This window comes from Rhipicephalus microplus, chromosome X (assembly GCF_043290135.1).
Source record: "Rhipicephalus microplus isolate Deutch F79 chromosome X, USDA_Rmic, whole genome shotgun sequence".
In the NCBI taxonomy this organism is placed as follows: Eukaryota; Metazoa; Arthropoda; class Arachnida; order Ixodida; family Ixodidae; genus Rhipicephalus; species Rhipicephalus microplus.
Window position 1 is genome coordinate 40,956,777 of NC_134710.1, and position 24,800 is coordinate 40,981,576.

Here is a 24,800-nt window from a genome sequence, read left to right on the forward strand (position 1 = left end):
CCTTCCAAAACATTGTACAAAAACCACAAGACTTAACTGACCCCATGGAATATTTTAATTAATGAGGTGCTCAGGACTTTCACCAGCATCATGCGAAAAGAAAGGACTCAGCTGCTCCTTGAATCAAGGACCAAACAACCCAATAAGACTGTAAACCTGTATGTCAAAGAACTGAAACGTATTTTTCTGTGAGCAGACCAAAACATGACAGAAGACAAAAAGGTTGGGTACCTAATGCGAGGAGTGAAAGAATCGAAATGCGAGGAGTGAAAGAAATTGCCAAAGTGAGCACCGCCCTCGCCCCATCAGACCTGACAGCAGTGACCACACAGCCCCAAAGCTCGGAGCCGACATTCAACATTAACCCTTCACTGCCCCAGCACAGGCAAGAACTGCTCCAGAACCTTATTCGAAGTTACGGCAACTGCTTCCCTACTTCTTCAAAGGTCCAACTAACGTTGATTGCAAAACACCAAATTATAACACAAGAATATATCCACCCCCTCCGCCAAAGCCCTTATTGTATGTCAGCGTGTGAATGCCAAGCCATCCGAGAGCAAATAGACTAAATATCGCATGACGATGTGATTCAACCATCTAAGAGCCCTTGGGAAGTGCTGGTCGTCCTTGTCGAAAAGAAGGATGGAAGTCTTCGATATTGCGTCAATTATCGCCGGTTTAATAGCGTGACCAAGAAGAACGTATACCCCTTATTCCAGATAGATGATACATTGGATTGCCTCAGCAATGCAAAGTACTTTTTGTCCATGGATCTGAAGACCGGGTATTGGCAAATCAGAATCAACGAAAGAGATTGGAAAGAGACCGCCTTCATCACACCGGATGGGCTGTACGAGTTCAAGGCGATGCCATTCGGACTTTGTTTTGCCCCAGCAACCTTCCAGCGGGTAATGGACACGGTACTCTCAGGTCTGAAGTGGCAAATCTGTCTGGTATACTTGGATGATGTTACCATGTTCTCATCCAACTTTAGTGATCACTTGAAAAGACTTCGAACAGTATTGGATGCAATCACAACATTAGGGCTAAGTCTGAAGTCAGAAAAATTCCACTTCGCCTACGAGGAGTTAGTTTCTTGGTCACATAAGCAAAGACGGGGTACACCCAGATTCGCAGAAAAACAGATGCTATCGCACAGTTTCCTCAGCCAGCAGACAAGAGAGCGGTGCACAGGTTTTTAGGGCTATGCACATATTACCGACGGTTCATCAGGAAGTTTTCGCACATTGCTGCGCCTCTGACTGAGCTGACCAAGTTAGACGTGTCTTTCATATGGGCAGATGCACAACGGGACATATTCGAACAAAGAACTTAAGCGCACTTTACAGTCCTTGCCTATGCTTGGACACTTCGACGAAAACGCCGAAACTGAAATTCATACGGACACGAGCGGCATCGACTTCAGCGCTGTTCTTGTCCAGAATAAAGAAGGCTACAAGACTGTCATAGCATACACTAGCTGTTTTCAGTTGAATTCAGAGGCTAACTATTCTACGACAGAGAAGGAGTGTCTGGCGATAGTTTGGGCCACGTCAAAATTCCAACCGTACTTGTAAGGCAGGCCCTTCAAGGTTGTGACTAATTATCACGCGTTGTGCTCGCTTGCTAATCTGAAACACCCATCCAGCCGCCTAGTTTGATAGAGCCTACAGCTTCACGAGTTCGACGTGAGGATGGTCTATACGTCTGGCCGTAAGCACTCTGACTCTGCAGACTGCCTGTTACAAGCTCCTGTCGGCAAACCTCCAAAGCACGACGATGAAGATGCTTTTGTTGGGCCTATCAGCACCAGCACTTTCACACAACAGCAGCGCTCAGACCCCAACCTGTAAGAACTCATCAAGTACCTGGACGGTGAATCCTCCAATCCTTCTGCAACATTCAGGCGTGGCTTACCGTCCTTCAGAGTGCGAAACGAAGTGGTCGTGAAAAGGACGTTTGAACCCAATAAGACCACCTACCTTCTAGTCGTCCTAAGCAGCCTCCGAGCGGAAATTCTACAAGCCATACACGATGAACCCACCGCTGGCCATCTTAGTTTTGCTTGTACCCTCCACAGAATCCAACAGAGGTACTACTGACTTCGTCTCACTGCAGATGTTGCGCGTTATGTAAAGAGTTGCCGGGAATGTCAGTGCCACAAAACACCACCACCAACAAGACCAGCTGGATTCCTACAGCCAATTCAACCATTTCAACAGATCGTTATGAACCTTGTGGGTGTGTTAAAACCCCCTGTAAAGTTGTTTGCGCCTCGTGGCGCATGTGTCTCGTGTATAGGCCACATTAAAAGCTTACAACTACCAAGCGGAAGGTGGCGAGGTGCTCGCGAGCGTTTGTATCACCACCATTATCATCATCATGATTAGAAAGGTAGCACCGGCAGTGACGCCTGGCGGCAGTGACGCCTGGCAGCAAGCCTGCGTGGTGGCACATGAGAAAGAAGCAGGCCTGTTTTGCGTGTGGCGGTTAGAGCGAGCAGTTGGCTCTTGTGGCGGTCCACGGAGGACTACATCGTGGGTCGTCTGCCAGGGCCCTCGTGGTGAGTCAAGCATTGGCAATGTGTTTGTCATGTTGTTAAGTGTTGTGTAATATTGTGTAAGGTTTTCTGAGCGTGTTGATCACAATTGATGTACATTAATTTGGCTGGCGATATCGTCGAGCTAAAAGTAGTTAAATAAATGTGTTGATTTGGTTTGACCCGACCATGTTAACTGTGTCCGTTCACTCCAAGAGCGTGGCGCTCTCTCCATTTCCGAGACCCCCACAACCTGCTGGGCCCCTTTTCCCAGTCAACATCAGGTAACAAGTGGATTATAGCAGCGACAGATTACTTCACACATTACGCCATATCGAAGCCCTTACCAAACGGAACAGCGGTGGAAGTTGCCAAATTTTTCATGGAATCAGTTCTTCTGTGACACGGAGCCCCTGAGGTGCTCATCACAAACAGGGGAACAGCGTTTACAGCAAAGCTAACTCAGGCCATCCTACATTACACTCGCACAAATCACCAAACAACTGCGCATCATCCGCAAACAAATGGTCTCACGGAATGCCTGAACAAGATCATTGCCGCTATGCTCGCCATCTATGAACCCACAGCACAAAACCTGGGATTTGATTCTACCTGATGTGGTCTTTGCCTACAATATCGCAGTGCAGGAGACCACCAAAATGACGTCCTTCAAACTTGTCCACAGAAGGGACGCCACTCCCTAAAGCAACTGATCAGGACGACCTAGGTGTCGCCGCCTACCTCCAACGTACAGAAGAAGCCCGGCAGCTTGCGTGGCTATGCATATAAGACCAGCAGCGCACCGACCCCCGACGCTACACCCTCCAAAGATGCGAAGTGACATACAAGTCAGGTGACAGAGTATGAATTTAGGCACCTATTTGCCGCCGTAGATTAAACAAAAAACTCTTGCACTATTATTTCGACCCATACAAAGTAGTCCATCGAGTCGGTCAACTGGACTACAAAGTGGTTACTGATGATGTTAGCGCATCTCAGGGACGTCGTGCACGACCAGAAGTTGTGCACATCGTCCGTCTAAAGCCGTACCAAGAGCGCTAAAAGAGACTTTGTATTTGCACTTCTAGTTACCTTTTTTGTGTGTGGTGTGCGATTCGTGTTTACGTCCGTGTTTACCTTTGTGCATGCAATCCTTTTAGCATAGGGGCGATGCTCTTCTTTAGGGGAGAGTAATGCCACGAAGCATTTTTTTGCTTGCTTTGTGCATGCCGGCCAGCAGCTTTAAATCTTTTGGTGATATGACACATGTCGCTAATTTATCTGACATGATCGCGGTCACGCGCACGAAGCTGTTTCGAGGGGCGTGTCTCGAGTGGTAGACGCTGCCTAAAAATTTCGCGTGCTATCTATCCCCCGTCGGCCGCCTAACACATAGTTCCCTGCCACCGAAACCGAAGTGTGCTGCTTTTTCCTTGATGGCGCAAGTCTGCTCAATCAACGTGCTCTCTCCCATTCTTACGAGCCTCCCAGTCTCCCGTCTTCCATGCTGTCACTAGTACACGACAGTATATTTACAGGGACTAGATGACATGTCAGAATTATCCGATTTTCCGAATCAGCGAGCTTTTACTGTACACATGCCTTTTATTTACGTGCGACAGCCCAAACAGGTAGCATCTTGAGCCCTGACGAAAAGGCCTGTACAGAGTGTTTTTGCAAACTTGTGCTAAGCTTAAACAACTTGACATGCCTTTTACAAAACTGCGACCAACTTGATGTTCACTATCCTCTTGAGCAACTCTGAGTACTTTTTACCAAGGGCTTAGAAAATTCCTTAACAATACGCAACTAATAACTGCTTTTCTTTTCACGACAAAATATAAAATGATGACATTTAACAGCCTATTTTAAGTGTATGACTGTTTTCTTTCCCTAATAGTACCTACTGTGGCTTTAATTTTCTCAGTCAGCAATAAAAGTGGGCTAAATTTTAAAAAAGCACTGTGTGACCAGGTGACATAGAATCATACAGGGTCCTCCACTAATGGAAGGCCAAGTTTCATCACAGCCCCCCCCCCCCCCCCTCCCTTACCTCCAATTGGTCAAATGCAAAAGAAGAGCTGCTTCACAATGGATGCACAAATGAAGATGATGCCTTTGGTACCTAGCTTTTCAGGGGAAATTCAGCATATCCTTAGCTGCCCCTATCAGCAAGAACTTACATGACCATAACCTGCACATTAAACAATTATAGGTCAGGCCCTGCTAAGTAAAGATATGGGGCCCCCTTAGATGATTGGGAGTAGTGGGGGAGGAGGGGGGCTCCCCCAACCTGTCTGTAGGCAAGAAACTAACACGAAACTGCTCCACATACGTGGGCAGTTGGGTAAGATGGCATAGACAGTGCAACTCATACCCACCTTCCTTGCCACACATCATCCTGGTGTTCTTGCCACCCAGGAGGTGGGCTTTCCAGCCAGGCGTTATAGTATCGCACAATGCCGGAATGATCCAACTTAGCCAGTGCTTTTGCCTCCCTCATCACCTTGTCGCGAGCTTCAGGGCTGCAACAACAACAGAGCACCACATAGAGCCCCACAAAGTATCAGAATACAGTAAACTACCTTTAAGACGAACTCTCTTAAGACGAATAATAGGGTTTGTTTGATTTCCCATAGATCCAATGCAAAAAAAAATCTGCTTAATTAAGGAGAACTGCATAACAGGCTTCTTCTGTTAAGACGAACTATCGCAGTGACCGACAATGACTGATGATATCTTCGCCTGGCGGCACTGGTGGCGTTTTCTGTGCACTCGTGCCGTGTCGTTTGTTCATCTGGGCACCACGCGTGCAATGCCGCATGTTCGACTGGGCCGGCCACAACATGAGTGCACGCCACGGCAGCACCGCAGAGGTCGACGGTAAAGCGTGGTGCGATCCCATCAGCCCGCGCGCGCTGGCAGACGACGCGGTGACGTTCCATCATTGCAGGCGTAATTTAGAGCTGGCGCTGCCGCACAACACGGCTGGACGGCATGGGAAACGTGCGTGAGCTTACATCGTGCGACCGTACTCACACAAGGCTACTTTTGCTGCCAGGATTTCATTGGACATTGAAAGGGATGCGAAAATTATCGTAACCCTCGTCAAGTTGGTACAGAATCGATGCAGCACAACCGCCTAGAGAACAGATGCTTACCCACAGGACATGTAGCGTCTCGCAAGTGTCTCTCATTGTTTGATTTTCTGTTGTTTGCCCTCTTATAACCAGCACAAACACGATGCTGGAAATTGTCGTCTGCTAAATGACGTCTCTCGCATACAGCACTGCTGTAACAGATTCGAGTTTTGTGGTTCACACGTTCGGCTGGCCCATAGCGAGGCGTGAAACTTGGGCAGTGTTTGATGTAACTTCCTTTTCACCGTCATGTTACCAGTGCACCTCAGCCGAAGATGCCACGAGATTCTGCGCAACGAACGTTTCAAGTTTAAGTTTCAAGCTTCAAGTTTTATTATTTCCAAAAACAAGTTACAAAATCTAGGATATACAGATGAGGGTCCCCGAGCCAGAGACTTTAGTGGGACCCTCAGTTTGTCGATACAAAATGACGGTAAAATTTATACGGAGCAACAGAAAATTCTTACAATATACGGACATCAAAATACACTTTTACATCACAAATCAAGCCAAAACACGCAACATGGCATAAAAAGAACTGAAGAACAAACGAGTCAAACAGGTAAACGATCACAAGTATGGTTATTCGAGGAAATGATTTTTGAGGGACTTTTTGAATAAAGGAAATGAAGTGCAACACCTAATGCTAGAAGGTAACGCATTCCAAAAGGATATCGCACTGAAAGCGGAAGTTTTTTGCCCATAATTAGTATGAGCGGGGGGGGTAACAGGAAATTTTTATCAGCCACAAACCTGGTCACATTATTATTCTGCAAAAGATCAGATGCAATAAATAGGAATGCCAGTTGATTATACAGCAATTTGTGGAATAAGGTCACAAGATTCAACCGGAACAAAAGATTTACTGGCAAGATATTGTAAGAGCGTAGTAATGTGTAGGCGTTCGATTGCGCAGAACTAGAAGTGACAATGCGGATTGACTGATTTTGAATGTGCTGTATTGATGATAAATGACAAGCATAAGTGTTGCCCCATGAGACTACACCGTAAGTAATATGACTATGAATTAACGCAAAATACAGCGCCAGCAGGGCTTCACGGGAAAAGAAAGGACGAGCTTTGATTAATGCGCGGATACCAAACGCCGTCTTCTGCTTAGGATGGTTAAAGTGACTGCGAAAGGCATGGGTCAAGATGTATGCCAAGAAAGACGACATCAGAACAAGCAGAAATGGAATGAATACCAAGTTGTATTAAGGGAATAGTAGATAATGACCTCTGAGCACTTTTAAACACCATAAATTTAGTTTTTGTGGGGTTGATAACTAAGTGATTACTGCTGCACCAATTCATGAGGGCACTTAATGAAAGATTTAACTTTGAAACAAGAGCATCAATGTTTTTATCAGATGAAGATATTGTTGTGTCATCAGCATATGGAACACAGTGACCACTGTCAAAAGAGCTAAGAACATCAGGAAGATCATTCAAAATAAATAGCAAAGGACCCGATAGTGAGCCCTGCGATACTCCTTGGTTAACATATTTCATTGTAGAGAAGGTATATGCGGCGTGTACTGTGTACTGTCGGTCAAGTAGGTAATTTTTTAAAAATGTAAGCGCAGGGCCAGTTATTCCATAGGACTGAAGTTTATGCAATAAGACTTGATGATTTACAGTGTCAAAGGCTTTAATGACATCTAAAAAAATCGAACCCACTAAATTTCCCAAATCGATACTTTTCTTTATGTAATCAGTTAGAGACAGCACAGCTAGATTTGTTGACCTACCTGGACGGAAACCAAATTGGCTGTCTTTATAATAATAGTCAGACGTTTAACAAACAATTTTTTTACTAGTTTGCTGAGGCAGGAAAGAATTGAAATTGGACGGTAGTTGGAAGCTGTTTGTTTATTGCCTTTTTTAAAAACTGGAATTACTTTAGCATTTTTTAAGAATGAAGGAAATAAACCTGTTTAAACATAAGGTTGATAATATGACACTAATTATCAGAAACTAAATGTACAACCAGTTTTAAATGCCTTACACAAATGTCATCTAACCCAGGCCCTGTATTTTTTAGATTAGCAATAGTGGAAAAGACTTCGTGTGGTGTTGTTGGGAAAATAAAGAATGACTGCGTGGTACGTCCCAGAGAAGTATACGAATGCGCATGGGGGCGGTGGTTAGTATAGACGGAAGAAAAGTATTCCGAAAAACAGTGGCAATTTCTTTGGGCTCAGAGAAGGTGGATCCAATGTAGTCGATTTTGGTTAGAGGGACATTAGCAGATGACTTGTTAAGGAAGGAGTTGAGCAGCTGCCACTGCCTTTTGGGGTTAGTTCTATTCTTGTCGAATTCATTTTCGTAATAGTAACGTTATAGTCTTTATGGGGGCATTCAGGTGAACAGGAGAAAGCAAAATGGGAAAGAAGGAAAGAACACAAACACCTTCCTAGCGCAAAGACACAAAGCAAATCGAAAGTGAATTGTGACATGGAGGGAGAAAGCCAGTAAGTGGAAAAGAAAGGTCAGCACATAAAGCTAGTATCTCCCTGACTCCTAGCCTGTAGGTGGAGAAAAGGCTGGATTTATCAGCAAAGAAAACAGCAAAAAGCTTTTGTCTTCTTGCATTCTCCTCACGTTCCTCAGCTGGAGTACAGTGAAGAACAGAAGAACACAAGCGCTTAGCTAGAGGGGAAAATGCAGGAAAGTGAGTGAAAAAAAGCTAAATCAAAGTGAAAACGGGAGCAAAGATTGCCTGTGCTTTATAACCACATGAAACCAAAACCACATATGTGGCACTAGCACTCCCATCAGAAAAGTCAGATGCATTGTCGTTGCCATCACACAATGGCACCTGAGCACATCTTGTGGTCAGTTTGCGTTACTTTGCATAGGGCCTGTGTGTGTTGTGTCTGTTCCCAGTGAAATGCAGCAAATTGTGATGCGCCACTTTCATTATGAAAGTGCACGACAAAGGAAGGTCATTTTGCACACTAAATATAGCTGCGGTGTGTCTTTTTTGCGTGCCTGAGGCTTGTGACCGTGCGTAGCGTAAACGAAGATCTTCAGCTGCATGTCTTTCAGAAAAATTTACTGATGGCTGAAAATAAGAAAATATCCCAACCTCAAAGAAAAGCTTGCACACTTTCATAAGCAACTTGGCGTATATTGGCTTTGTCAAGGTAGTGGTATGCAATGAAGGCGTGTCCAAAAGTGATAGCAAAGCCAGTAAAACAGCCTCTTAGAAGGTCAAGAGCCAGAAGAATAAATTTTTCATTCTTTTGAAGGCAAACTGTGCTTGTCTCTCTCTATTTATCTATTTCTAATCGTCAAAATAGGGTCGTGCTAGTTCTATTGTTAAAATGTGGTAGGAATTTATTCATGATCATACTTATTATGAACTAGCAAAATCAAGTACAGTAAAACCTCACTAATTCGAAGTCACTGGGGCCGTGAGAAATCTTCAAATTAAGGAGGCTTTTGATTAACAGAGCATACAAAAATGGGATTCAAGGAACTTGCAATTATTCTAAGTAATCAGGTCTGATCATTTGCTGTGCCAGCTAGCTTGCGGCTCCAACGGTTTCGTTTTCCCACAATACCTGGTCTCAATTTTTGCCACAAACATGGAGGAATGGCGGGCCTCACTGCTGCCACCAGAAAAAGAAAAAAGAAAGAGATAGCGCTGACGTGATCAACTGAAATGTGTGCCTGTGGAAAACGAGATGCGCTTCACTGGAGCACAGTAATTACACGCGGGCAGCATGTCGCCTGCTCCTCGCTGCATCAGCACGTCATGATGTGACCATTCGGCGATTGTTTTTGGTAAAATAAAAATTTTCATAATGGCCAGTGTGACAAAATTTGCAATATGTTTTGGCTGGAAAACATGTTCATTGAAGCTTTCAAACTTAGTTTTCGAAGTAGACATTGCAGGCAAGAACTTCGCCAGCAGTGCAAGTGTGCAAATTACTGGAGCCACCGGCAATCGGAGGTTCGCATACATAGCGAAATTCGCGATTAATAGCATCTCCGGCTGAGGTGCACTGGCACCGTGACGGTGGAAAAGAAGTTACGTCAAACACAGTCTGAGTTTCACACCCAACTATGGGCCAGGTGAACGCGTGAACCACAAAACTCGAATTCACAACAGCAGCGCCGTCCGCAACAGACGCCATTCAGCAGACGACAAGTTCCAGCGTCTTGTTCGTACTTTGAATAAGAGCACAAAAACAACAGAAAACCAAACAATGAGAGACACTTGCGAGACGCTACTTGTCCAATGGGTGCGCGTCCATTCTCCAGGCAGTTGTGCTGCATCAGTTCTGTACCAACTCAACGAGGGTTTCGGTACTTTTCACATCCCCTTCGGTGTCCAGTGCAATCCTGGCAACAGAGGTAGCCTTGTGCGAGTACGATCGAACGATGTAACCTCACGCATGTTTTCTGTCCCGCCCGGATGTGTTCTGTGCCAGTGCCAGCTGTAAATTACACCTTCTATGATGGAAGACCACACTCTAAAAAAATATCGAGTAAAAAGGGTGTCGTTTTGTCCCACAACAATAATCGTCATCAGGCTTGCGTGCGCTTCCTTTCTTGAAAACTCTGCGCGAGTTTTCAAGAACATGCCCATTATCAGGGTTACATTGCATTCTCGAGTTTTCCTTTCGGAAAACTCGAGAATGCAATGTAACCCTGATAATGGGCATGTCGATCGTGACCGGAATGTACCGGGCGCGGGGCGACAGCGCAAGGATGGAACGCAATATAGATGACGATTATTGTTGTGGGACAAAAAGACACACTTTTTACTCGCTATTTTTTAGAGTGCAGCGCTTCGTCTGCCAGCGCGCGTTGGCTCCAAGATTGCACCATGCTCCACCGTCGACCACCACGGTGCCGTGGTGGCGTGCACTCGTGTTGTGGCCAGCCCAGCCGAACATGCTGCAACGCACACCGAGTGCACAAAAAAACGCCATTGGTGCCGCCAGTCGAAGATGCCATAAAATTCTTCACGATCCCAGAAAGAATGGGTAAATCATGACGCACTGACGAAGTGAGAAACATGTAATATGCTGCCCGCGCATCACCACTGTATTGCAGTCAAGCATGTCTTGTTTTCTGCAGGCACACGTTTGATTGACCACGAAACCAGTTTTTTTTTTTTTTCCTTTTTTGCTCTAGAAGCCACTAAACTGGGGTGCGTAAGGTGCCACTCATTAGTATCGCTTTGTTTGCGTAACATTTTGGCACTTAAAGGCCCTCGTTTCCGCAGATGTGCGGCGAAATCGGGAATGGGAATAGGCACACGGCACCCAAAGTTATTGAAGTAACCGGACTGGTGCTGACCGCCGCTTCAAATTATCTGCTCAGACTTTCATGGCAAAATGCGGGACCACGGAAATACTTAGAATTCACCCATTACTGCCTAATGTCACAAATTCGCGACATACCGAAAAACTTCGAGCAAGCAAATTACAGAATGCATGCCGCCTTTAATGCCGGCTGTCAAGTACTGACGGGGAACGTAGCTTTCAGTATGAAAAATCTAGCGCTATCATGTGTAAAATATGTTTTTACTAGAACCAATTGTTTTGGAGCTGATGGCGGAGAGCGTGAAGCGCATCCAAGAGCGTTCACTTCTTCATTCTTTCTCGCCTGGCTGACGCAAGTTCCATCTTTGGTAATTTTGTTTATTTTGTGTGTACACGCTCAAGACGTGGCACATGACATGTTGTGTAGCACGTCTGAAGCACGTTTTTCATTACAAGGTCCTCGCTTCTGTGACATGTGGAGAATTTGTAACATACACAAAAGAATGCATTAAAGGTTGCTATTTAATGCCAGAAAATGAAAACAATTTTTATTTTCTTCAGCAGTTTTATAATTCAGGCATTAAAGGGTTAAGCATGATTTCAAAATAACAGAGTTCAAATTAAGGAGGCAGACCGGTCTTTGGGACCAAAAAGTGACAAAAATTCATTTCTTAAAATTGACATATTTGGTTTCTGCAAGTATCTGCAAGTATTTTTCTATCTCTGTGCAAACTTTCCTACACCAGGAAATGTTAATTTTTTTTGTAATGTCATTCTAACTGTCCAGATTCTCCGTGCTGTTAACATGCAGAACCTGCAAAAAAGTGGGGGAACTAACTTCGAGGCTTCTTTATAATTGGCTGGCACCTGTGTTAGAAGCTGTGCTATGAACTTATGAGCACCTTTATGAGGATTGCAAAACATGCGCACCATGATTGTTGCTTTTTGAAGAAGCTGTGTGTTTTCAGTTTTTTCCATTTTTCTCAAAAAAGTAAATTTACAACTGTTCAATTTTGAGGCCTCAATATCTCTGCAGCTCAGGCAGGTACAACAAAAATTCTTTTTTGCAATGAAAACCTATATGTGTGTAGAATGCAAGTATGGGAACAAAATTTAGAGCACAAGTTTAATTATTACTCATCAAAATTGTAATACAATTCCAACTGCTTTTGCAAATTGATAGTTTATTTTGCTGTAAAATAACCAAGAAAGGCCTAAAAACAAAAATCTCTTACTACTTTCATTCTATAGTCATTAGACTACGTTGGCATACCCTAAATATCACTTTTAATTCAGCACTTTTTTTTCTATGGCGGCCTTAAACAATAGGAAGTGAACTTCAGTTATCTCAGGAACAAGATCAGTTACAGGAAAATTAATTAAATATTTGAAATCAGCAGAAAAAACTGCATAATCCTGTGCAGTTTGATCAAGGTCACTGAAGAAATAAACAAGAAATGTCTAAGACCAGTCTGCCCCCTTAATGAGGTTTTACTGTACTCGTTAGATTAGCCTAAATACTCTACTTGAGAGCATCGTTTTTATCAAGCTGAGCCAAATAAATGCTTTTTCTTGTTCCTTTCCTACCCATCATAAATAGCTCACTCAGTGTTTTCAAGCAACATATTTGAGCATGCTTGGCATGTTAGCATTTGGTTTTTGGGGGCACGTCTGATAAGACTCCTAGCCTGTAGGTGGAGAAAGGGCCGGCTTTATCAGCAAAGAAAACAGCAAAAAGCATTCGTCTTCTTGTATTCTCCTCACGTTCCTCAGTTCCCCAGCTGGACGAACAAATGATCGTGGTCTCTTGGATTTCGTCTTAGGAGTCTACTGTATTCACAAATGCAATTGAATTAGCAGTAGCCTCTAGGAACATATTTGGGCAAGCGCATGGTGCAAGATCTATACTCTTTAGGTGAGGACACTCACAGCCCACAACTGACCAGATAAAGTAACAATGCTGTGCGCTTATCTCATCTCTTGAAGTTGCATCGTCCTGCCAAGAGATATCCGCTGCAGTGAACATACCAATGGACGCACACTGTTGTTACTTCATCTGGTCAAATGTGCCTCGCAAGCAACTTGAGAAGTGTCCCCACATGAAGTGTATATATCTTACACCATGAACTAGAACCACTCCGGTTACAGCCGTGAAGCAATAAAAAAGACGCTTCATTTACTGACTTTGCTTCATATTTACCAACACTAGTACTGGAAACTGCATTACAGCTAAAATATTCATTTGACCTGCACGAAGCCCCGCCATGGTGGTCTAGTGGCTAAGGTACTCGGCTGCTGACCCGCAGGTCGCGGGTTCGAATCCCGGCTGTGGCGGCTGCATTTCCGATGGAGGCGGAAATGTTGTAGGCCCGTGTACTCAGATTTGGGTGCACGTTAAAGAACCCCAGGTGGTCAAAATCTCCGGAGCCCTCCACTACGGCGTCTCTCATAATCATATGGTGGTTTTGGGACGTTAAACCCCACAAATCAATCATGACCTGCACGAAGTGTGGTGGAGTGGCAGAATAATGTTTAAAAATTCTGAATATACCATTTTCAATATATTAATTTATTTTCGGACTTTCTCAGTCCTTTAGGGGGCCCTGCAACACTTTTTCAAGTAGTCATGGAATAGATTCACTAAATGAGCTTATTCACGAATTCACTGCCGCGAAAATTTTGAGAATCCGTCCAGTATGAGCAGAGTTACAAAGATTTGTCGAACACTGCAATCGCATTCTCCTTTCTTTTGTCTCGACAAAAGCACTGGAAGCTAAGCAGGGAGGGATGGCACAGGCAAAGAAAATATGTCACTCATGACCTGGAGCACTTTTTTCAATATTTTTTTTCGAATATGCAGCTTTTTAGTACGATCGTGCGTGCACGTGCGGAGATGTCGTGGCCTTTTGCGGCGATCCTTGTAACGAACGAGCGCGCCATGTTCAGAACAGCTAATAGCTGATAGAACGGCTGTGATGACTGATTTTAGAGATTCTGTTTTTTGTCGATAAAAGAGAAAGCGATTTTCAGCTGACTTTGAGAAGTGATTGCGAATTCCAGGTCGAGTGCTGCGCTATATTTTTTTATTTTACTTATGTGTTCTCGGGAGCCTCTACTACCAAAAGGCAGCATTTTCTAACTGCGCTAAATAATTATTGCAGGGCCTCTTTAATTTAGAACGTCCACTGTGGCAAGCTTTCTTGAGGTCTCGTTTTATGTGTGGAGTGACTAGTGGGTCACTCGGCATGTCTTCCAAGTGTGCCCTGACTCACCAGAGGGTCACCGGTGGGTCATGGCATCTAACACCAGAAAAAATTTTCTTCTGATTATTTATAGCCTCTTGCAACAAGAACTGATGATTGATATGTGGGGTTTAAGGTCCCAAAACCACCATATGATTAATAGAAAAGCCGTAGTGGAGGGCTCCAGAAATTTCGACCACCTGGGGTTCTTTAACGTGCACCCAAATCTGAGCACACGGGCCTACAACATTTCCGCCTCCATCGGAATGCAACAAGAACTGTACCTCTGTGTTAGTTTTCACAAAGTTATCGCATCAGCAAGCAGATGCATAATCGTAACATTGCGGCCACCTAAGAGAAGCCCAGCCCATGACCCACGGGGCAGTGAACGAGTTAAAATCCATGTCCCTTTACAATGTGCACCTAAATCTCAAAACACCAGCAGTTTCACATTTTACCTCGCCAAAATGCATCTGCCACAATAAGGACTGAAGCCGAAACCTAAGCTCAACAAAACATTGTCATAGTCACTTACCAGCGATAGGCAAACACTTAACAGAATTTTGTACGCTGATGTGGTACTGGCACGAAAACAGAGAAAGAGAAAGGAGGCTAGCATACAGAACTACATACTTGTTTGGGAGGCAGATACGTTTCACAGCATACGTGCAGTCATCCAGTTTGTTGCGCGACTCAAGAACAAGTCCGAAACCACCTTTGCCAAGGCACCGAACAGGCTCAAAGTCTGCAAGATACCTGCATGTCACAAAACCCAAGTAGAATAAACTGTGACCATTACGCACCTGTCTAGATGTGTAACAGTGGGCACCATTACCCCAGCGGCACTCAATCTTTCATATTCTGGCAGCAGGCCGTACTACAAAAATTTTTCCTTACAAAATGGTTCATTACAAGCAGGCATAAAAATATTTTGAAGTGGTGTGAAAACCTGACATTAGGAGGCAAGCTTCACACACTTGCCACTTGCCCTGTCTAGCCTTCACGAGCTTAACACCTTCCTTAATTTCTCTCCTGCTGGAGTTGGGAGGATCATAAGACACACACACATTAGTACATCATGATGTGTGTGTGTACTACTCCATGCAACAGGTGGGGAAGACATGGAGGCTCTCAATTGAACATCTCGCAGCACCAACACCTACATAGACACACTCGGTATCATACATTGTCCCCAAATTCCTGAAAACGACATCCGAAAGAAAGGCAAATGATGCTCAGTATGAAATTTTAGCTCTTTGTGTAGCACGTAGCAATGCAACTCTTTGACAGACATGATTGTGAGGATGTAATGTAAGCACTGCACTTGTCAGCTCAAACAGGTAAGACCTAATGAGGGGCCCTTGAAGGACACCATTCATGAACATTGCTAAATGTTTTTATTTACCCAATTTCGTGAAATATTAACTCACGGCAATGCCACATTAACAGCAGCTGTACTTACAATTTTACATCTGGATAACTTGAAAAACTTGTACTAATATTTACTTGGCTGAACCAGTTTGCAAACTGGTTCAGACGCACAGTAAACTTTATCCTCGACTCGTTGCACAGTAAAGTTGAATATACAAAGCTGAAACACTCTAAGCAGCAGCGTTCAAGTGAATGCACTAGCAAGCTAACCAAGCCTTTTTCTTTAATATCTCAGTTAATTTCTTTTTCATTTCAATTCTGTCACAATGAATGCGGGGCATATTCAGAAGGTTCGCTAGCAGCAGGAAGAAATCTCCCCATTGGCAAATTGGAAACAGTGATCAATGTTTTACATAAATATCAGTGGCATTTAGTGAAAATAGTACAGCAGGCATACTCAAAAAACACAGCCATCTTGTCAGCACTGTGGTACACAGCAAGCATGTGCTGCCTTTCAGTGAATACGCCCCTGAGCTCTTCCATTCCCACATTTATTTCTGCAGCTAATCATACTGCAAACAGGTGAAACAGTGCCAATTTATTTAGATGACAATACTGATTGTTGGCCTAGTTGGTACTTGCTTACTGACATGCTTTGGCTGCAAAATAACACACACAAAGTAAAGAAACACTAAACGACAAGCACAAGCCGCTTGTGCTTGTCGTTTAGTGTTTTTTTTACTTTGTGTGTGTTATTTTGCGGCCAAAGCATGTCAGTAAGTTATTTGGATGAAGAGCATTATTTTAGTTCCACTTTGAATAGGAGTGTTACAGAAAAATTAACAGGACTACTAATACTACTACTGCTGACATAAATCAAATAAAATTAAATGTTTCATAGAATGTGTTTAGCAAAAGTTCCTTACATAACTTATAATCTCATCTTATCCGAATTGCTTTCAGCACAGCTACTGCTGACTGAAATCAAATAAAATTAAATGTTTCATAGAACGTGTTTAGCAAAAGTTCCTTACATAACTTATAATCTCATCTTATCAGAATTGCTTTCAAAACAGCTGGCAGGATGAGGCAGGTGCTGTAATGAATTACTTTTATTACTGTGCACCCTCATCCACAGCAGCCAGTGTAGTAAACAGTAATGCATGCTGCTCCCTTGGTAAATGAACCCACACCACTTCTGATGAAAACTTCCGACTTGTTCAAGATCCTTCAAAATGCATTTACGGTGATCCACTGAACATAGCACCAAAAAAAGTGTTTGAGTAGAATAGAAAACACAGTAGACTCTCAGCAAACGGAAATCTGTTAAACGAAATTGCTGCTCAAATGGAACATCTGTTTCTGATATAATAGGTTTAGTACTTGTATTCTGTGCCCCTGTTTATCTCTCAGTTAACAAAACTTCTGTTAAATGGAATACATTTTCCTGGTCCCTTCAGGTTGTGTTCGCTTTGAGTACCACTGTTGGTAGAGTGGTAGTGCCGGTGGTGACCCCTGGCGGAAGGCAGGTCTTGGTGGCGAGCGAGAGTTGAGCGAGCCTCTTCTGCGCGTGGCGGTTACCGCGAACGGTTGTCTCTGGCGTAGGTCCTCGGTGCGTGGCACCGCGGGTTGCGACGCCGGGGGCCCGCGTGGTAAGTCAAACGTTGGCGACGCCGCATTGGGTGTGTTAGTGTGTTTGTCGTGTTATTGTGTAACGACGTCCTAGCGTATTGCATAATGAGTTATGTATCGATTCGGCGGACGATATCGTCGTTATAAATTAGTTAAATAAATGTACGTATGTTATTTGGTTTGAACCGACCGCGTCTTCTGCGTCCGTTCATTCCAAGAGCGTGGCGTGGTGCTCGCTCGCCATATCGAGACCCCACAACATTTATCGCAGTGTGCCATATTTTAATCTTTACTTTTTTATGTTGTGATGAGGTGTTTCTATGCATGTACTTGTTCATGTTTTTTCACCAGAATCAATTTCAGTTGATAGTCAGCGCTTTGTGTGGTGTGTTGCTTATTTCTTGCTTCGTCTTCATTTTAACTGTACTGTTTCCTCATTGATTAAACCAGTGTTTGAGAAACTCCTGGTGGTCACTTCTCTGTACACTGTCCTAAAGTCAACAAACCCAGCAGTAGTGCCCTTTCCCCATTGTTGCATGAAAAATAATCGCATCCTTTCCTAACAGGGATCACAGAAATGCTAGGAATTCATCACACAAAGGAAGAACCACAACATCTACAAAACTTACAGCAGATAAATGTTAATTTATTTAATAAGCCGCTGTCTCTCTAAAACTATAAAATTGAGAAAAATAGAAAAGAAATGAACAAAACAACACATGAAAATGTGTTTTTGCATACAAATTTTAGCTAGCAGATGCTCAGACTGTAAAGGCTACTGCTAAGCTTTGTGCCACAAGCAATCCAAACAAAATCGCAGTAGTCACCTGGAAGTGTATTTGGGCAAGTCTCCCAGAGTAGAGCCAACATCCACAGAAGGTTGCCCAACTGGTTGCTCAGATACAGGTATAACTGCAGACTCTGATCCTGAATTACTTTTTGTTTCCTAAACAAACAGACAACAAATGAAAAGCAGTCTTCGCCTATGTGCACAACACAATGTTTTTGTTTACTTTTTATTTATTTATTTAATTTATTTATTTATTTATTTATTTATTTATTTATTTACACTTCCCTCAATCGCAATTAGATTATTTTAGCAGGGTGGGACATAAATTTAGTGTTCAAACAAATGGCAATGCATTTGGCATACAAGCAAAATACAATATAATTCAACAATAAATTCAATTTTTTTCACCATTATTCATAAAAGTGAATAGTAAAGTTAAAAAAGAAGTCATTATACCTTGGAAGACAGTTCTTGTAGATGCTTTAGCTTGAAACGTCGCAGCACATGCTTCGTTATGAAAATGTTGATCATGAAAGTAGCTAGAACAATCAACGATATTTCCTTCCTGCACCCAAAAAAAAAAAAAAAACATACTGGTCCAGTATTGAATACACCACATATTATACATGAATACATGAATGTCAGTAGATCAACTGCTCTTTTAAGCATCTCTGACAAACTGAATTGAATTCTCTTCAAGAAAATAACAAAAATGCAGAGGTTACCCTTGTTTATTAGATGCTGCCTCTACAGAAGACATGTAATGTTAACCAGTGTGATGACGTGTATTTAACCGGAGAAGTCGCAGCGATGTCGCAACGAAAAATGGCCGTACGACAAGTCTGGCAAAGGCGGCCCAGGTTCTCGTGCAATCAGAGCACGGGGTTTTTCCTTCTCTTTGGAAGGCGCATACACGTTAGTGCGTATGCTCCACTACACCAGGTACTTTATTCCATAAATTAAGCATACATATATTGTATATCTTGAATGTTACAGAAGTGTTTGCATGCTCTTAGCTTCTGAATACTACATGCTTTAATGCGCTAACAGATATCTCACACATCATGCAGGCCACTGCGTACTTCACATTCTTTTATAAATATACCAAAAGTTAAGAGAACATTCTTTTTTTCTTCATGCTTCTATTCTTTACATTTCTGGTTGACCTGATACAGATCAATAGTTGTGTTGAAGAAATGTGATGCGGATTCAAATCATCATAATTTGCGGAGCTTTATGACCACAAGTTAGAAAGAATAATGCAGGTTCAATGTAAGGGAATAATGTGAACGTAGCATATTTTCACGCATATAACCCGCACTAAAAACTTAAATTTCAGCGGCCAAGTGGGGGTGCAGATAATACGCAGAGGTTTTTCTATAGTGCTGCTTCACCGCAATATGTGTTGTGCCGTGAAGCCTCTCAACAGTGTAGCAAACGCTACGGAGACTGTTTCCGCATCAAAGTCGTCTTGCTCCACAAGTAGTACGGCATCTTACGGCCAATTTCAGTTTTGCTTGCTTGCATCATTGAAGCAATTAGAGAAACATTTGGCGAGAGACAATTTGATTGTTGAGTGTGAACCTCACTGTTGCATTACAAGTATGTTTTTTTGGACGTTTGCGGCCGCACAAAGATCCTCCACCACCCTCCACATGCCCCTACGACACAGACCCCATGTTTACTTTGGAAAAGGGCTTGCCGAAAAAGTGGTGCTGTCTAAGAAATAGAAATACAGCAAAAGCTCCTTAATTCGACACCCGTTAATTCGGAAATTCGGATAATTCGGACGGCTCTATTGGTCCCGGCCAAAGTGCATGTTAATCTATGGGACCAAACCTTCGTTATTTCGTCGGAATTCGGCTCCGCACCGCTTAATTCGGACAAATGCTGACGGCTGCTGCTACACAATAGTGTGATAAAGCAGCGCTGGCACCACTAGAGTGAAACCGAAACCTGAGTGGCATCGCCGTCATCATCAACTAGTGGGGGCGATCGCAGCGTCACCGAACGTCGGCGTCTTCTTTCTTCTCCACTCAGCGCCTCCGACGCCATTTTCTTTTGTGTTGTCGTGTCGGAACCATCTCTTCTTGCGTAGTTCTCTTTTTCTTCCATTGATACTGTATTTGCATGCCACCACCATCGTACGCTACAGTGATGGCAACGCCGAAAAAGCGGCAGAACTACGACGTGAAGAACTACGACGCGAAGGACTACATCGCGATTGATCATGGTGTCGCCACGAGTGGTCTCCTGACCGATCAAGAGATTATTAATGATGTCACGGGCGCCCATGAAGACCACGATTCCGACGAAGAATCATGCGAGGAGATACAGCCGCGACCTCATCGCGCCTCACGGGAAGTCTCGGAGGCGCTGTTAATATTAGAGGACGCTTGCCTAGACACTCCCGACAGCTTGCGTGCTGTTGGCCATTTAGAACAGTTAAGAAAAATTGTGATGTCAGCCGGCATCTGCGCGAAAACACAGACGACAATTACAAAATACTTCAACAAATAAAGGTATGCTTCTGCAGCTACATTTTAAATGTTGTTTTCCCTGTTCATTCATTAATTCGGCATTCGGTTAATTCGGACAGTTTTTCCGGTCCCGTGAAATCCGAATTAACGAGCTTTTACTGTAAAAGAAAGGCATTTTTGCAATGTGAACGATACCAGTATTTGCAACTTTTCCCGCAAATAATGATAAATAAAGCAGTATTTATTTCAGCAAGGTATATATATGAGATATTATCACTAAATTTAGGTAATACTTTTGGCCGCAGTAGCAGGATTACATTTCAATTCTGTTGCTTCCACGGTGCTGTCAAGAAAAGTTGTCACTGAGTGTGAGCTCTGTTTACCTCACTGCTACCACTAGTTCTCCACATCTCGACCCATTCGCCAGGCCTAACTTGATCTGTTTTGTCACCATAAGCAGCATCCGGTGGCAGTCCTTCACAGCACAGCAAGAGCTCAAGATCATCACTGTCACCGAGGAATTTGTCTATCGCGAAGCGGAAAAACAGCACGATGTGGAAGAGTCCTGCGTGCGACTGTGGAGAACAAAGAGCCTATAAGCTGTGAACCGCGACCGTACGTCCTTTCGTGGCCTCACTACCGGTGCCAACCCTGAGCTGGAAGTGCACCTAGTAAAGTTCATCGAAGATGTGAGAACCAGGGGTCATGCTATATCGACCGAGATGGCCCGCCTACCTCACAGATTCCATGCGAGCCGCGGATGGCTGCACTGCTTTGTGAAGCGACAAGGGCTCTCAGTAGACGTCAGACTCTGCCCAGGCGGCGCTGTGAAAAACGCCGCCACCAGCACTCTCATCACCACACTGGCCATAAATGGGAAGTGCGAAGAGAGCCGTCTGCAAGCGAGGGTGCATAGGCGCTTCTCTTCCATTGATGTTGAGGCGCGGTCTCCTGAAAGTCATAGACCTGGCAAGCTTCTTCCGTCAATCTAACCTCGCTTCAGAAAAATAGTAAGCTCATCAAAGCGAACTGGGGGTACAATGCAAGAGATGTTTAAGTTATTTTGGTGTGCTGCAACTCGCAATTTAAGGGCAAGCGAGCATTGCATAACATCGAGTTCGAGGCAAGCACTACAGAATGCGTTCTGAAATGCCTAAATGCGTTAAATTTGGGCCTACACATGATGACAAAGCGATGAAGTATCTTGCGATCAGTGGTACGAAGCTCACTTTCTCTGGAACGGATAAGTTCACAGCAATTTTCGCCTCTACAATCGCACTCCCAATCCACCTATCGCTTGCAGTGCATTAAACTGTTTTATTACGCAACCTACACGGTTCTGCTGACGGTTGTCTTTCTATTGTATACACTGAAAATGAGGATACATGCATGCAATTTTCACAGCGCACAATGAAAGGCATAACCGAGGTCTGAGAGAGCTACAGCAGTCGCGGAGACAACAAAAACCTGATGGTGGTCACGACCAACATTTTGCAATTCACCTGTATGACGTATGTGTTCGCATTTGCCAATTAAAACCAGTACTTAGAGCCTCCTACGTGCACAATGCTGTGTGGTGGTGATCACTTCTAATAATCGGTGGTCGCAGTGTGTGCGATGTTTATCGCTCTCGTCACTGCAGTTTACTATTGCACGGTGCTCACCGCTGTCAGAGGCGCTGTTGAGCTTCATAATCAATGTTGCTGTGGTTCTCCGTTAAGGCTACTCCAAACAATAATTGGAGACCTGCATTATCACACTTTCTCATGCGAACGCCTATGAAAAACGCGAGTAATTCGCTTACCCAACACATTCGCAACGGCCCACGTATCCAGCACTCTCGCCGGTCAGTTTCGGGAAAGTTACGGAAATGGGTAAAACTGAAGTCCTTTACATTCGTGGCAATTCACAGCGCTACAGTAGCAAACGACTGAGATCTTTCTTGGTAGAGCGCGGAGCTGTTGCGTCTGCTTTTGTTTTCGCCGTCGTTCTGGCAAGAGAGCCAGCAAGCACTTCAGTGACACATCCGACTAGTGGAGAGAAATTCGTAGCTTTTTTTACGAGCATCCTGTGGGCAAACACACCTAATATTACACTCAATTGTTGTTTCACATGCACTAGTTGCACATGGTTGCGCAGCAACAGTGCTGGGTAGTCGGACTTTGAATGACTTAAAACTGCATTGACAGGCGGCGCTACATGTCTGCAAAACTCCAGAGTCTATCAGACAGTGGACTACAATATGTCGTCCCTTGCCGGCTTCTTACAAGGCGAAGCTTCTCAAGTACCACAGATATGTAATTGGCCTGAGAAAGCAGCACAATTACATTTTCTCATAAATTGGCAATGCAGATTAAACTTCTGTTTATTTTGAAATGCCGTGGGACACGAAGATTGAGAAGACGGGCAGCAGTTTAGTGAGCGTGCTGACTGCCGGGAACATGAAACTGCGCTGCACAGTCTTGCTTTATGCCCTCGCCAAGCACGAAACTGAGACCATACGTCACCCTGAAAAGAAAAACTCGTCTGAAAGTTCCTTTGCCTGCCGGTGTGTTGGTTCACGCACACAAGAATGCGTGGATGAACAGTGACTTGTACGTGGATTGGGTCAAGACAGTATGGGAGAAGAGGCCCAGTGCGATGCTCACAAAGAGGTCTATGCTCGTTCCTGACTCATTCCGCGGCCACACAATCGAGGAAGTGAAGACCGCTTTTCACGCAATGGCACTGACTTAGTTTTTATACCGGGTAAAATAATGTAAATGTTACAGCCTCTAGATGTGTCGCTTAACAAGCCCTTCAAAGCGCATGTCAAGCGCAATTACACCAAGTGGATGGACGAAGGCCTCTATGGCTTGATGTTGACAGGACACGTCCGACAGCCTGATACTATGACCATATTCTGCAAGCGAATTCTCGAGGCATGGAAGGCTATTCCTGGTGAGATGATACGGAAAAGTTTCAAAAAGTGCTGCATCACAAACAACATGGATGGCACCAAAGATGACATTGTGCAAGACAGTGAGGACTGCGGCTCAGGTGATAGCTCTAGCGAGAGCAGTGACAATGGGTGAATTGTGACTGGCCTTGCCGACAGCATATTCTTCTTGCTAAATAAAGCTTTTTCTGGCTACATATGTGCTATGTTGCTTGAGCAGTAGCTTTTATACAGCCTTTCCTGTATATCAAATGTGCGAGCAATACGCGAGGATTTTCTTTTTCTTTATCAGCGAGCTGAAAGTGGGGATGTGGAATTTGCACAAAAATAGGAAATGCATTTAAAGGGGCCCTGAACCACCCTTTGCACATGATGAAAAAACACTGCTGTGAGCAACTCAGCCAAATCTTGCAGTCATGCACGGCAAGGAGAGTACACAAGCAGAACTTGAAGTTGCCACACTTTCTCAAGCACCCTCTTTTGACACAGATGCCCATATTCACACTTTTCAGGGGATGTCATACAGCAGATATTTCATCAGACAACAGATGTGCTGTACTTGGTAAGCCCAATAAATGGGACAGAAAGATGAAACAGACGACACATGCATAATAGCAAAGAGTAACACTTTCACCTCAAAATCAAGATGATATGAACTTACCACCAAAAGCGTAAAGACTTGACAATGTGTTCATTCAATGTTTCAGCCACTTCCTCTTTCTCACACAACAGCACTGAATCGTTGTCTAAATCCACACCCCTGTAGAGGTAGTAGCCAGTATCTGGATGAAAAAACAAGCCACAACAGTTGAAGCCATCGAGTCAAAAAGTTGTTACATTTATGAAAAGCAAATCGATTCATTCTAAGACCGACAGCGACCAGCAAAGAAAACAAAAAATTTGGCATGCCATACTAAAGATAAAAAAAGATATAAAAATCTGCCACGGCAACTTTATAAGTTTTTCCCCTACTTTTCACATAGTACAGTATAAGTTTATTAGTTTAAACTCCTCGAGGACTATCAAATTGTTCAAATTAAGCCAAGTTTGAATTATCAGGTGGGCACCAGAATGAATGGATAAATCACGTCACACTGCGCGGAAAGAACCCAAACAAACCACCTCAGGACTCATTATCGTGAATTAGGCACATCTACACATTCGTGGCAGGTGATTTTATAAATTAAGTTTGTGGAGTTGAAAGCACCAGCATGCATTCATGCGCACAGCGAACATTAAATTCGAAACATATCACCTCATTTATGCTCCAAAACACATCAATTTAAATGGCAGAGTTAATGCAATCAAATTATAAGTAATCAATAACTTTTATTTACTTGTTTCTTTTATCGCTGCTCCATGACCATCGTTTGAAACTTGCTCAAT

At 43.7% G+C, this 24,800-nt stretch overlaps 1 protein-coding gene across 4 annotated transcripts in view; it reads right to left on the reverse strand.

Moving 5' to 3' along the window:
- LOC119175844 (eukaryotic translation initiation factor 2-alpha kinase 3) overlaps positions 1-24,800 on the reverse strand; it is an 87,585-nt gene that overhangs the window by 43,914 nt on the left and 18,871 nt on the right. For all 4 annotated transcript variants that reach the window (XR_012886639.1, XM_075876282.1, XM_037426846.2 and 1 more), the window contains 5 exons: positions 24,076-24,196; positions 18,453-18,561; positions 18,034-18,152; positions 14,837-14,959; positions 4,921-5,064 (listed from right to left, as the gene is read on the reverse strand). Coding sequence is in view for 3 of the 4 variants with exons in the window: in XM_075876282.1 (XP_075732397.1) it covers positions 4,921-5,064; positions 14,837-14,959; positions 18,034-18,152; positions 18,453-18,561; positions 24,076-24,196 (616 nt within the window). In the remaining variant the exon portion in view is untranslated. The remainder of the gene's footprint in view (positions 1-4,920; positions 5,065-14,836; positions 14,960-18,033; positions 18,153-18,452; positions 18,562-24,075; positions 24,197-24,800) is intronic.